We start from the raw sequence: 14391 nt of genomic DNA on the forward strand, positions 1-14391 counted from the left end.
TTTAGCTTTTAATGCATTTTTTTCTGTGGTGTGTCTTGATTATCTTGTGTTTTTAATTATTTTAAAAGTAATTATAGAATAATAGATTTTAGGGCTGGTAGAGACTTCTTGTTTTTTATCTCCTCTAGCCTCTTTTTTAACCCCCATCACCAAAAAACTATTCCTAAATGCTAAATCCATCTTTGTCTTGAATATAATTAGTGAAGTGCAGCACTTCCTTAGTTAATACTTATTTATTGTCTAGTTGCCTTTATTGTTAGGAAAAATTGAAACAGAATACCAAAAAAAATATTTCTAATCGTATGCCTTTCCTCGTCTCATAATTCCACCTCCTCCTGGTATGTCCTGGAAATATAGAGACTGCAGTAGTTAATTATGTCAGTCGCTCAAGGATACCTAATTTTTTCTTTCACACTGTATGGAAAACAGAAGCCTGCTTCATATATGAGATCCATGTGTTGCAGTATAGCCCACACAGTGCAAAGCAAATGGAAGACAGTATCAAAAGGGGCAACGCTCTTTTTCTTCACTGATGAGAGAAAATATGCTGACAGTAGTTTTGCCGTAGCTATTCTCTGTGGGAATATATAGGTCTGCCAACTACTCCAACTATTTCTTGGTGAATTTTGTTTAATGTACAGTGTTTGAACAACTGCAGCACATAAAATTATGCTACTTTGTAGATTTGTGGTGCCTTTCATATAAGGATCTCAAAACACTTTACTTACACTAATGAATAAAGTTGTAGAGCAATGCTGTGAGGTAGGTAAGAATGCTGTGCATTTCGCATAGGTAAACTGAGACACTGCGAGGTTAAGTGACTTGTCCAAGGACATGAGATGAGTTGGTGAGAACCCAGAAGTCTTGACTCCAGTCCTCTCCTCTTACCATTTCATCACACTGTATCTCAACCACAAAATGATACATTTTAAGCGGGAGTGTCGATTAATCACAGTTAACTCATGCGATTTAACTCAAATATTAATTGCGATTAAAAAAATTAATCTCAATTAATCGCAGTTTTAATCGCACTGTTAAACAATAGAATACCAATTGAAATTTATTAAATATTTTTGGATGTTTTTCTACATTTTCAAATATATTAATTTCAATTATAATACAGTATACAAAGTAGAGAGGGCTCACTTTATAGTGTTATTTTTTTATTACAAATATTTGCACTGTAAAAATGGCAAACAAAAGAAATAGTATTTTTCAATTCACCTCATACGAGTACTGTAGTCCAATCTCTTTATGGTGAAAGTGCAACTTACAAATGTAAATTTTTTTTGTTACATAACTGCACTCAAAAACAAAAAATGTAAAACTTTAGAACATACTACTCAGTCCTACTTCTTTTTCAGCCAATCGCGAAGACAAACAAGTTTGTTTACATTGACGGGAGATAATGCTGCCCGCATCTTGTTTACATATCACCTGAAAGTGAGAACAGGGATTCGCATGGCACTTTTGTAGCCGGCATTGCAAGGTATTTACGTGCCAGATAAGCTAAACATTCGTATGTCCCTTCATGCTTTGCCCACTATTCCAGAGGACATGCTTCCGTGCTGATGATGCTCATTAAAAAAATAATGCATTAATTAAATATGTGGCTGAACTCCTTGGGGGGAGAATTGTATGTCACCTACTCTGATTTACCCGCATTCTGCCATATATTTCATGTTATAGCAGTCTTGGATGAGGACCCCGCACATGTTGTTCGTTTTAAGAATGCTTTCACATTAGATTTGACAAAATGCAAAGAAGGTACCAATTTGAGATTTCTAAAGATAGCTACAGCACTCGACCCAAGGTTTAAGAATCTGAAGTGCCTTCCAAAATCTGAGAGGGATGAGGTGTAGAGCTTTCAGAAGTTTTAAAAGAGCAACACTCCGATGCGGAACTACAGAACCCGAACCACCAAAAAAGAAAATCAACCTTTTGCTGGTGGCATCTGACTCAGATGAAGAAAATGAACATGTGTCAGTCCGCACTGCTTTGGATGGTTATCGAGCAGAACCACTTATCAGCATGGACGCATGGCCTCTGGAATGATGGTTGAAGCGTGAAGGGACATATGAATCTTTAGCGCATCTGGCACGTAAATATCTTGCAGTGCTGGCTACAATAATGCCATGCAAATGCCTGTTCTCACTTTCAGGTGATATTGTAAACAAGAAGCGGGCAGCATTATCTCCCGCAAATGTAAACAAACTTGTTTGTCTGAGTGATTGGCTGAACAAGAAGTAGGACTGAGTGGGCTTGTAGGCTCTAAAGTTTTACATTGTTTTATTTTTGAATGCAGTTATTTTTTGTACATAATTTTACATTTGTAAGTTCAACTTTCATGATAAAGAAATTGCACTACAGTACTTGTATTAGGTGAATTGAAAAATACTATTACTTTTGTTTTTTACAGTGCACTTATTTGTAATCAAAAAAAATTATAAAGTGAGCACTGTACACTTTGTATTCTGTGTTGTAATTGAAATCAATATATTTGAAAATGTTGAAAATATCCCAAACTATTTAAATAAATGGTATTCTATTATTGTTTAGCAGCACGATTAGTTTTTTTAATAGCTTGACAGCCCTAATTTTAAGTGATAATTTGCTGGGGTATAATGGTAATAAAATTAAAATGTATGAATATGCTTGCAAGGTGTGCTCCCTCCACAAAGTCCAGTATAATAAAACAAATAGTTAACAATGGATTGTCATGGTGCTGTCTACAATTTACGCTTCATAATCGGTGCTCATTTAGGGAGGCAGTTAGAGTCTAGTCTGAAGTGTCTCACTGTTATGGCTGGAAGCTATGTCTTTTGTTCATGGAAATCTGTGTTTTAATGCTTTTAATATTTTCATTTCATTCACTTGTTAGGATAATAGAAGAGATTGTACTCTTGGCAGATTGACACATACCCTGCTAAATTAGCGCCTCTGGCAACTTGAACTGCTGCCCACGCAGTAACTGAGAGAAATCAACAATCAATGGTCACAAATAGCTGCTCTTTATATTTAATGATAAGTAAACCCTATGGCCAAACAGTCTGTCTTTAGGGTATTACTGTATCCTTGGGACTTGATCCAGCATTTCAGTGGGACTATTTATGGTAGCAGTGAACACTGTGTCCAATTGTGTGTGTTGGATCAGCCCCTCAGCCATTAATGAAATGTCCTTAATCTTGGTTTGAGTCAAGTTATTTGTCTTACATTATATTCTTGGATTACCTTTCCCCACTAGCTGGGTTGCAAATGAAATGAGCTTAGAGACAGGGGGAATGGAAAGTGAAAGTCTTGGGGGGGGGGGGGGCGCGGAGACAGTGCTGCCTCTGATGGGAAGTTGAGCGTGAGGGTTCCAGCAACAACAAAGGCTTATTGGATGTAAAGACAGTGCAGTCTCGCCTCATTAATTTGGATATCCCAGTGCCACAATATATAAATTTAAAAGACAGAACGAGCAGTGTTGCTTGTACAATGCCTAGCACAGTGGGATCGTGATCTAGATTGGAGGCTCGAGGGGCTATCGTATTGCAAAAGATAAAGAAAATAATTAACAAAAATGTCATCTTAGAGCACTAACAAATGTGAGGCAAGGGGGAGAATATTTGAAATATGAAGGGAAGGATTGATACATTCGTGTGTTGGGAAATGATAGCTTTGCATAGCTTCTGTTGTCAGACTTAATATGTGCATTAAAATAATACACGTTGACTTGCTGCAATTTAAATGTTTCTCAGGAGTTTTGTTGTATCAGCATTGGCACACCTGCCTGCAACACTCATTATTCTTAAAGACTTAGAAGCCTACTTTCACATGGAACCCCCCAATTACCCTGAATTGTGTAAGTGATTCAGTGTTTGTGCAAGCAGGGACTACCAAACAGCTTTTCAATGGGACATGAATCATGATTAAAACTAAGGGGCACAAGCTTACAGGCTTCCTGTGCACAGAGCTGCCACAGTAGGAGCTTCTTGTGTGGAGAGTATGGAGGACTGGACTCCTGGTCCCCAGAAGTGATTAATTCACTAACTAACCCACTGTGGTGCCTGGCTCCTGAAAACACATCTTCCTCTTTAAAATAAATGTTTTTACAAAAATTGAAAGTAGAGGAAATCTGTTGTGAATTAGTAAATGTTGTCAACTAGTAAGTAAACCAAGCAAAAAAATTCTTAGATAAAGTACTTAGTTCCTGCTAGATAGGAATTTAGTAATGTGCTCTCCCTTGGGCTTCATCTGCATGCTACTTGTAAACTTCAACTAGTGCAGAATATGGCAGCCTGCTTGCTTGGAAGTGCCATGTGCAGAGATAACTTTGTTGCTGCATTCAGAGAGCTATGCTGCTTTCTAATTCACTTCCAGTGGATGCTGTTGACCTGTACAGCAATAAATGGCATGTTGGCTAAAATAGACATCATCACATCCCCTTGTGATACTTCAGCAGTTGATCAGAAAAAGGTCTGGGAAGCAGGTGGGATTCAGGAAGGGGCCTTCAACTGTGTGGCTTGTATTTCCCCCTTCTTGATCTGAGAGGCAGAGCTGTGTAAGAGCACATTGCAAGGCCTTTCTTTACCAGGCTTTTGTGAAAGGGTTAATCTTAGTGATTTTGAAAGGGTATATGTAGGCCTAGAGGGGTGACCAATAAATATTGGGGGGCGGGTGGATTGATGTATTTGTGGATGGATGGTAACTGATGAGCCCATGGTGATGAGTGTGTTATAAAACCCTGAATACAATAGAAAATCCTGCTTATAGATGGTCCTTGTTGATTAACTGAGCAAGGAATATAGTGTCATTTTACATGATTTATAATTGTTATTCTGCATGTGCCTAGATCAGTGGTTTGGTACATTACACTTAATTATTTAAACTTTTATTAATTTTAATTAAGATGCCAGTACCTGACACATTGGTAAATGTTTTGAGAAAACATTTTGTAAAAACAAAATACCTTCCTTTAGCACTGACTCTGTCATTAATCTTTGCTGAAGAGTGAGGAGAAAAGGCATTTTTTGTATACATGGTATGGAGATTATTGAAGTGTAAATTAGTAAGGTTCCACTTTACTTTAGTTTATGTTCATTTGCAGTGTTCTGCTTTTTTCAATACCATAGCCCAAAGAAGGGGAATCGTGCCACAAAACTAAAAATGTTAATAACTGAGCTTATGAAATAGCAGAGTAAACATACTCCACTCTTTGAAGGAAAAAAATAAATAGTAAAATATTGAGTTGGCGGTCAAAATCAATGTATTTAACTGTAAGAAAAACTCTGAAGTAACCTGTTGCCTGCCTCTCATCAAAATTATCACTGGTCCCCATGTCTGAAAGGAAGCACTTCATTAAAATACTGCTTTTCATCACCCAGGCTTGTCAACCATTGGGTAGTCCTTCTACTGAACAAAACTCTTATTCTATCTACTTAAAATAACTAGCATAGCATTCAGTATGCCCATCTCAATTATTTAAAAGGGATGTGTCCGCAAATAGAAACAGCACAAGGGAGTTAATGAAAATACTGACCTACTGCATGGGTAGGATAAGTGAGTGTTAACTGTTACACAATAGAGTTGCTTACTCTTATCCAAAGATATTGCTGATATAAAGATCCTACACAGATTTATATTTATTCAAATTCTTCCTCCCCTGTCCTGTTGATCAGAATAAGTTCTTACGAATTACAGCTAAGGAAGGTGTGGGTGTTTTCATACCTTAACATGTTAGTTTGAGAGAGACAGAGCCTACAGGTACCTCCCCATAGAAGGAAATGTAAAAAAGTATTTTGCTTGCAAGCAGGCATGGGCTCTTGGTCTCTGAGACTGTATGTTTTTTGCAGAAATAATCCACTGTCTTTTTGAGCTGATGAAGCACAAGAGCCTAATTCGATCTCTCTCCGTTTGGGGAATCCCCTCTCCTTGCCCAAAACAGTGGTCAGAGATCCTCCTTTACAGAAATGAGTGATAGCTAATTCTAGAAAAATTGATTAATAGGAAGAATTGGTAACCGCAGATAAAGGACGTGAATCCATTTGCCCATTTAAAAGGCAAATATGCATGTTTCCCTTATATAGGCTTTGTTGCATAAGTAATGCATTGTTTTTTAATAAAGTCCATCTTTAAGGCATGATCCTGCAACCCTCCCTCATGTGAGTAGTCACACTGAGGGTATGTCTACACTACGAAATTAGGTCGAATTTATAGAAGCCGGTTTTATAGAAATCGGTTTTATACCGTTGATTGTGTGTCTCCCCACATAAAATGCTCTAAGTGCATTAAGTCGGCGGACCGCGTCCACAGTACTGAGGCTAGCGTTGACTTCCGGAGCGTTGCACTGTGGGTAGCTATCCCACAGTTCCCGCAGTCTCTGCCGCCCATTGGAATTCTGGGTTGAGATCCCAATGCCTGATGATGCAAAAACAGTGTCGTGGGGGGTTCTGAGTACATGTCGTCAGGCCCCTCCCCCTCCGTCAGAGCAACGGCAGACAATCGATTTGCGCCTTTTTACCTGGGTTACCTGTGCAGACAACATACCACGGCAAGCATGGAGCCCGCTCAGCTCAGCTCACCGTCACCATATGTCATCTGGGTGCCGGCAGACGTGGTACTGCATTGCTACACAGCAGCAGCTAATTGCCTTTTGGCAGTAGACTGTGCAGTATGACTGGTAGCCGTCATCGGCTATCTGGGTGCTGGCAGACGTGGGGCTGCATTGCTATACAGCAGCAGCTCCTTGCCTTTTGGCAGTGGATGGTGTATTACGACTGGTATCCGTCGTCGTCCTACTCCTCAGTGAGTTCGGTCAGAGGCACCTGGGCAGACATGTTTTGTCTCCTGGAGACTCAGTCCTGCCGGGAGTCCTATTGAACCGTCTTGACGATGATGGCTAGCAGTCGTAATACAGCATCTTCTGCCATCAGTCATGCTGCACCGTCTGCTGCCAGCTTAAGATGTAAAAAATAGATGGACCAAATTTGTTCTGTATTCATTTGCTTCCCCCTCCCTCCGTGAAATCAACGGCCTGCTAAACCCAGGGTTTTGAGTTTAATCTTTGGGGGGGCCATGCTGTGTGACAGTTGTTTGTGTTTCTCCCTGATGCACAGCCACCTTTGTTGATTTTAATTCCCTGTAAGCCATGTCGTCACTCGCCCCTCCCTCCGTCAGACAATAGTTTCGCGCCTTTTTTTCAGCCCAGGCGGCATAGCACTGGGATCATGGAGCCCGCTCAGATCACCGCGGCAATTATGAGCACTATGAACACCACGCGCATTGTCCTGGAGTATATGCAGAGCCAGAACATGCCAAAGCAAAACCAGGCGAGGAGGCGATTGCAGCGCGGCGACGAGAGTGATGAGGAAATTGACATGGACATAGACCTCTCACAAAGTACAGGCCCCAGCAATGTGCAAATCATGGTGTTACTGGGGCAGGTTCATGCCGTGGAACGCCGATTCTGGGCCCGGGAAACAAGCACAGACTGGTGGGACTGCATCGTGTTGCAGGTGTGGGACGATTCCCAGTGGCTGCGAAACTTTCGCATGCATAAGGGCACTTTCATGGAACTTTGTGACTTGCTTTCCTCTGCCCTGAAGCACCAGAATACCAAGATGAGAGCAGCCCTCACAGTTGAGAAGCGAGTGGCGATAGCCCTGTGGAAGCTTGCAACGCCAGACAGCTACCGGTCAGTCGGGAATCAATTTGGAGTGGGCAAATCTACTGTGGGGGCTGCTGTGATCCAAGTAGCCAACGCAATCAAAGACCTGCTGATATCAAGGGTGGTGACTCTGGGAAACGTGCAGGTCATAGTGGATGGCTTTGCTGCAATGGGATTCCCAAACTGTGGTGGGGCGATAGACGGAACCCATATCCCTATCTTGTCACCGGAGCACCAAGCCACCGTGTACATAAACCGCAAGGGGTACTTTTCAATGCTGCTGCAAGCCCTGGTGGATCACAAGGGACGTTTCACTAACATCAACGTGGGTGGCCGGGAAAGGTACATGATGCTCGCGTCTTCAGGAACTCTGGTCTGTTTCGAAAGCTGGAGGAAGGGACTTTCTTCCCGGACCAGAAAATAACCATTGGGGATGTTGAAATGCCTATCGTTATCCTTGGGGAGCCAGCCTACCCCTTAAAGCCATGGCTCATGAAGCCATACACAGGCAGCCTGGACAGTAGTCAGGACCTGTTCAACTGTAGGCTGAGCAAGTGCCGAATGGTGGTAGAATGTGCATTTGGACGTTTAAAAGCACGCTGGCGCAGTTTACTGACTCGGATAGACCTCAGCGAAGCCAATATTCCAATTGTTATTGCTGCTTGCTGTGCGCTCCACAATATCTGTGAGAGTAAGGGGGAGACATTTATGGCGGGGTGGGAGGTTGAGGCAAATCGCCTGGCCGCTGATTACGCGCATCCAGACACCAGGGCGGTTAGAAGAGTACAGCAGGGCGCGGTGCGCATCAGAGAAGCTTTGAAAACCAGTTTTGTGACTGGCCAGGCTACGGTGTGAAACTTCTGTTTGTTTCTCCTTGATGAACCCTTCCCCCCCCCCCCCCCCCCGCCCCGGTTCACTCTACTTCCCTGTAAACTAACCACCCTCCCCTCCCCCCTTCGAGCACCGCTTGCAGAGGCAATAAAGTCATTGTTGCTTCACATTCATGCATTCTTTATTAATTCATCACACAACTAGGGGGATAACTGCCAAGGTAGCCCGGGAGGGGTGGGGGAGGAGGGAAGGAAAAGGACACACTGCAGTTTAAAACTTTAACACTTATTGAAGGCCAGCCTTCTGATGCTTGGGCAATCATCTGGGGTGGAGTGACTGGGTGGCCGGAGCCCCCCCCCCACCGTGTTCTTGGGCGTCTGGGTGAGGAGGCTATGGAACTTGGGGAGGAGGGCTGTTGGTTACGCAGGGGCTGTAGCTGCGGTCTCTGTTCCTGCTGCCTTTCCTGCAGCTCAAACGTACGCTGGAGCATTTCAGTTTGATGCTCCAGCAGCCGGAGCATCGACTCTTGCCTTCTGTCAGCAAGCTGACGCCACCTATCCTCTTCAGCCCTCCACTTGCTCTCTTCAGCCCACGATTCAGCCCGCCACCTCTCCTCTCGTTCATATTGTGCTTTTTTGCACTCTGACATTGACTGCCTCCACACATTCTGCTGTGCTCTGTCAGCGTGGGAGGAAATCTGGAGCTCCGAGAACATATCATCCCGAGTCCGCCGTTTTCTCCTTCTAATCTTCACTAGCCTCTGCGAAGGAGAAACATTTGCAGCTGGTGGAGGAGAAGGGAGAGGTGGTTAAAAAAGACACATTTTAGAGAACAATGGGTACACTCTTTCATGTTTAAATTTTGCTGTTCACATTACACAGCACATGTGCTTTCGTTACAAGGTCGCATTTTTCCTCTTATATTGAGGGCCTGCCGGTTTGGTGTGAGAGATCACTCACGCAGTGCCAGGCAACAGAATTCGGCTTGCAGGCAGCCATGGTAAGCCACAGTCTTTTTGGCTTTTTTAACCTTCATAAATGTGGGAATGGTTTCAAACAGCAGCGCCCTCATTTCCCATACCAAGCACCCGTTGCGTTGGCCATTTAAAATGGGTTTGCAATGTAAAAGGAGGGGCTGCGGTTTCCGGGTTAACATGCAGCACAAACCCAACTACCCCCCTTCCCCCCCACACCCAATTCTCTGGGATGATCACTTCACCCCTCCCCCCCACCGCGTGGCTAACAGCGGGGAACATTTCTGTTCAGCCGAGCAGGAACGGGCACCTCTGAATGTCCCCTTAATAAAATCACCCCATTTCAACCAGGTGACCGTGAATGATATCACTCTCCTGAGGATAACAAAGAGAGATAAGGAATGGAAGTTGTCTGCATGCCAGCAAACACCGGGACCATACGCTGCCATGCTTTGTTATGCAATGATTCCAGACTACGTGCTACTGGCCTGGCGTGGTAAAGTGTCCTACCATGGCGGACAGGATAAGGCAGCCCTCCCCAGAAACCTTTTGCAAAGGCTTTGGGAGTACATGAAGGAGAGCTTTCTGGAAATGTCCCTGGAGGATTTCCGCTCCATCCCCATACACGTTAACAGACTTTTCCAGTAGCTGTACTGGCTGCGATTGCCAGGGCAAATTAATCATTAAACACGCTTGCTTTTAAACCATGTGTAATATTTACAAAGGTACACTCACCAGAGGTCCCTTGTGTGCCCTCAGGGTCTGGGAGCACGCCTTGGGTGATTTCGGGGGTTACTGGTTCCAGGTCCAGGGTGATAAACATATCCTGGCTGTTGGGGAAACCGGTTTCTCCACTTCCTTGCTGTGAGCTATCTTCATCATCATCTTCCTCGTACCCCGAACCCGCTTTCCTGTGGCGTGATTCTCCATTGATGGAGTCAAAGCACACGGTTGGGGTAGTGGTGGCTCCACCCCCTAGCATGACATGCAGCTCCGCGTAGAAGTGGCATGTTTGCGGCTCTGTCCCGGACCTTCCGTTTGCCTCTCTGGCTTTGTGGTAGGCTTGCCTTAGCTCCTTAATTTTCATGCGGCACTGCTGTGCGTCCCTGTTATGGCCTCTGTCCTTCATGGCCTTTGAGACTTTTTCTAATATTTTGCCATTTCGTTTACTGCTACGGAGTTCAGCTAGCACTGATTCGTCTCCCCATATGGCGAGCAGATCCCGTACCTCCCGTTCGGTCCATGATGGAGCTCTTTTGCGATCCTGGGACTCCATCATGGTTACCTGTGCTGATGAGCTCTGCGTGGTCACCTGTGCTCTCCACGCTGGGCAAACAGGAAATGAAATTCAAAAGTTCGCGGGGCTTTTCCTGTCTACCTGGTCAGTGCATCTGAGTTGAGAGTGCTGTCCAGAGCGGTCACAATGAAGCACTGTGGGATAGCTCCCGGAGGCCAATAACGTCGAATTCCATCCACACTACCCCAAATCCGACCCGCAAAGGCCGATTTCAGCGCTAATCCCCTCGTCGGAGGTGGAGTAAAGAAACCGGTTTAAAGGGCCCTTTAAGTCGAAAAAAAGGGCTTCGTCGTGTGGACGTGTCCAGGCTTAATTCGATTTAACGCTGCTAAATTCGACCTAAACTCGTAGTGTAGACCAGGCCTGACTGCACTGGGACTACTTGCACATGAGTGAAGTCTACTCACATACACGAAGGATGAAAGAACTGGGTCCTGTGTCCCAAACCATTTCACAGCCGTAACTAATAAATCTTTTCTGCTTGCTTGCAATACCATTCTATGAAAAACTGCTCCATGCTTCATCTCCTTTTTTTGCCAGCTCAAATTATTTTTGTTCTGTTTCCATTGTACAGTGCTTTACCTCCACAACCATTGTCCTGTGAGCCTCAAAGCCCAGGCCTGTTTTTCATAAAAGTGGCCTTTCAAGACATCTGTTACAATTTTAAAAAGTACGTCTGATTTTAAGTCCTCGATAATGGGGCCAATTTCTGCCACAGAAAGAAGTAGAGGTATCTTAAATAGCAGAACAGAGTAAAGGAGATTGGACAAAGCTCTTAAGAATGGTCTCGTAAATAGCAGAACAGCCAGAAGTAATGCAATGCTTAGAGACAGTTTAAGGTTTTTTGGAGTAGAGCAGGGGCGGGCAAACTTTTTGGCCTAAGGGCCACATTGGGTTTCGTAAATTGTATGGAGGGCCGGTTAGGGGAGGGGATCGTGGCCCAGCCCCCACCTCCTATCTGCCCCCCCTCCGGGACTCCTGCCCCATCCAACCCCCCTGTTCCCTGATGGCCCCTCTGGGACCCCTGCCCCATCCACACACCTCCGCTCCCTGTACCCTGACCGCCCCCGGACCCCCACCGCCCCATCCAACCCCTCCTCTCATTCCTGACGGCCCCCCGGGGCCCCTGCTCCATCCAACCACTCCTTCTCCCTGTCCCCTGACTGCCCCCTGCCGCCCCATCCAACCCCTCCTCCTTCCTGACCACCCTGCCCCAGACCCCTGCCTCCATTCAGCCCCCTGTCCTGTCCCCCCCCGACCGCCCTGACCCCTATCCACACCCCTGCCCCCTGACTACCCCCCAAACTCCCCTGCCCTCTATCCATCCCCCCCCCCCGCTCCGTGCCCCCTTACCGAGTTGTCTGGAGCACCGGTGGCTGGCGGCGCTACAGCCACGCTGCCTGGCTGGAGCTGGGCCACGCCACCGCCACCGTGCAGCACAGAGCACCGGGTCAGGCCGGGCTCTGCAGCTGCGCTGTCCCAGGAGCTCACAGCCCTGCCGCCCAGAGCATTGCGCCGGTGGCAGAGCGAGCGAGCCGAGGCTACAGGGGAGGGGAAACAGCGGGGGAGGGGCTGGGGCTAGCCTCCCGGGCCAGGAGTTCGGGGGCTGGGGAGGATGGTCCCGCTGGCCGTAGTTTGCTCACCTCTGGAGTAGAGTCTGAAAATCGATGTATTGGTTCTGTTTCAACATTATTCTTTTTTTTTTTTTTTTTTAAGATTTCTCAAAATGCAGAGAAGAACCACTCCATGGAAGATCTAAGCAACTCTGTTATCACAGAAGAATTAAAAAAGGCTAATAGCCTTCCCAGTTTGGCTCCTGGACGCAAAACAGCAGATCGTGACAGACAACCCAAAGAAGGCTTTTTCCAGTTCCTTGGAAGCTTATTTAATATTGGATCAAAATCTTCTTTGGGAGAATCTAAACAGTCTACCCTCCGAGATGGACACAACAGACCTGGAAAGGATTTGCAGAACCCAACTGCCCTTCAGGAAGATGGGATCACAAAGCATCGGAAAACTGAAATATTTGTCATTTCTACTGCTGGAACAGAAGAGGTAGCAGTGCCTAAAGAAGAGCCTACCTTGGTTAATATCAGGGAGGTTGGCTCTCAGGATTTACATAGAGGACAGGAACAAGCTGCTGATGCACTAATGTAAGTTCTAAAATTTGAATACTTAATTTTAATATTAAAAATGTCTAATGGCTGCAGTGACTAGCTCTGCCATACGTTTGGTAAATGTCCCATATCTGCAGACCTATGACAGTCTGGGGTGCAATTCAGACCAGTGAGGGGCTGTGTCACCACCTGCCATGCAACCTTGGGTGCCTCACAATATTTTGCTGCTGTAGCTCCCACCTGGGCCACTCACAAACAGCATGCAGGTCACACCCTGAGTGTCTGTATAGCTGCAGCCTGCCAGCCATACATCAGTCACACTCTGGCTTCCAGCAGCCTTGGTTACTACTTGCAGGGTGACCCCAACACACTCCCAGTCCCGGATTTTCTCACAAAAACATGTGTTCTGCACTGTCTAGCCCACTCCTGGATAGTCCAGATATATTTGGTAAGATGTTCCTCTAAAGGAATCAAAATACAAGTCTTCTACCTTAAATGGAATTACCCAAACATTTCACAACACTAGATTAGTTGTAATTAAAGAATAAAACAAGTTTATTTAATGCCTTATACTTGTACACACTTAAAATCTCTCTCTTTGTAGTTAAAGTCAAATAGTTACAAGAGAAATAAAGATAAAACACTTTCTGAACTTAACAAACTAAACTTGGTCAAGGTGAAGTGCTTACCACAGGTTCACAGTAACATTGCTGACTAAATCCTCAGGTCAGGATCTGCTCCCAAAGTCTAAAGTTTGTTTGTTTTGTTTTCTTAGGTGAAGAGAGAGAGATGGATAGGGAGAGAGAACATGGGGTGTTTTTGTCCCTCACTTTTATAGTTCAGTCACCCTTTGAAATGTATTTTCCTGTGCGTTACCCCTTAGATAAAGTTAATGCCTGCTGTGAGGACAGAGACAAGGAGTCTGGTGGAGAAACAGGCTGCACACTGTTTCTTCTCACCTCTGTTTGCTGAAATGCAGATTTTCCTTGCCTCCTGTCTTCTTCCCCCTCGCTGTCTGTGGATCCTGTTTAAAGTCTAAAGTTTGTTTGTTTTGTTTTCTTAGGTGAAGAGAGAGAGATGGATAGGGAGAGAGAACATGGGGTGTTTTTGTCCCTCACTTTTATAGTTCAGTCACCCTTTGAAATGTATTTTCCTGTGCGTTACCCCTTAGATAAAGTTAATGCCTGCTGTGAGGACAGAGACAAGGAGTCTGGTGGAGAAACAGGCTGCACACTGTTTCTTCTCACCTCTGTTTGCTGAAATGCAGATTTTCCTTGCCTCCTGTCTTCTTCCCCCTCGCTGTCTGTGGATCCTGTTTAAAACTTATATGTAAATTGGGGTAAATTCACATTCCTTTGCTTAAGGCAGACCTGTTTAACCAGTTCTGCCTAATCAATGGGTTCGAACATGTGCCTAATTGGTGAGTTCAAACATATGCCACCAACGTAGGAGGGGACATTTCCCCCAAGTATTAGAACAGTAGGGTAAGGGCTAGAGGGATCAGATAGTCCTGAAACACATTCAG

At 45.0% G+C, this 14391-nt stretch overlaps 1 protein-coding gene across 1 annotated transcript in view; it reads left to right on the forward strand.

Annotated features, from left to right (window-relative positions):
* Positions 1-14391, forward strand: part of CRYBG3 (crystallin beta-gamma domain containing 3) — a 140920-nt gene that overhangs the window by 34760 nt on the left and 91769 nt on the right. Inside the window, exon 3 of the mRNA XM_065423274.1 lies at positions 12466-12902. Within this exon, the coding sequence (XP_065279346.1) occupies positions 12466-12902 (437 nt within the window). The remainder of the gene's footprint in view (positions 1-12465; positions 12903-14391) is intronic.

Source organism: Emys orbicularis, chromosome 1 (genome assembly GCF_028017835.1).
Source record: "Emys orbicularis isolate rEmyOrb1 chromosome 1, rEmyOrb1.hap1, whole genome shotgun sequence".
Lineage (NCBI taxonomy): Eukaryota > Metazoa > Chordata > Testudines > Emydidae > Emys > Emys orbicularis.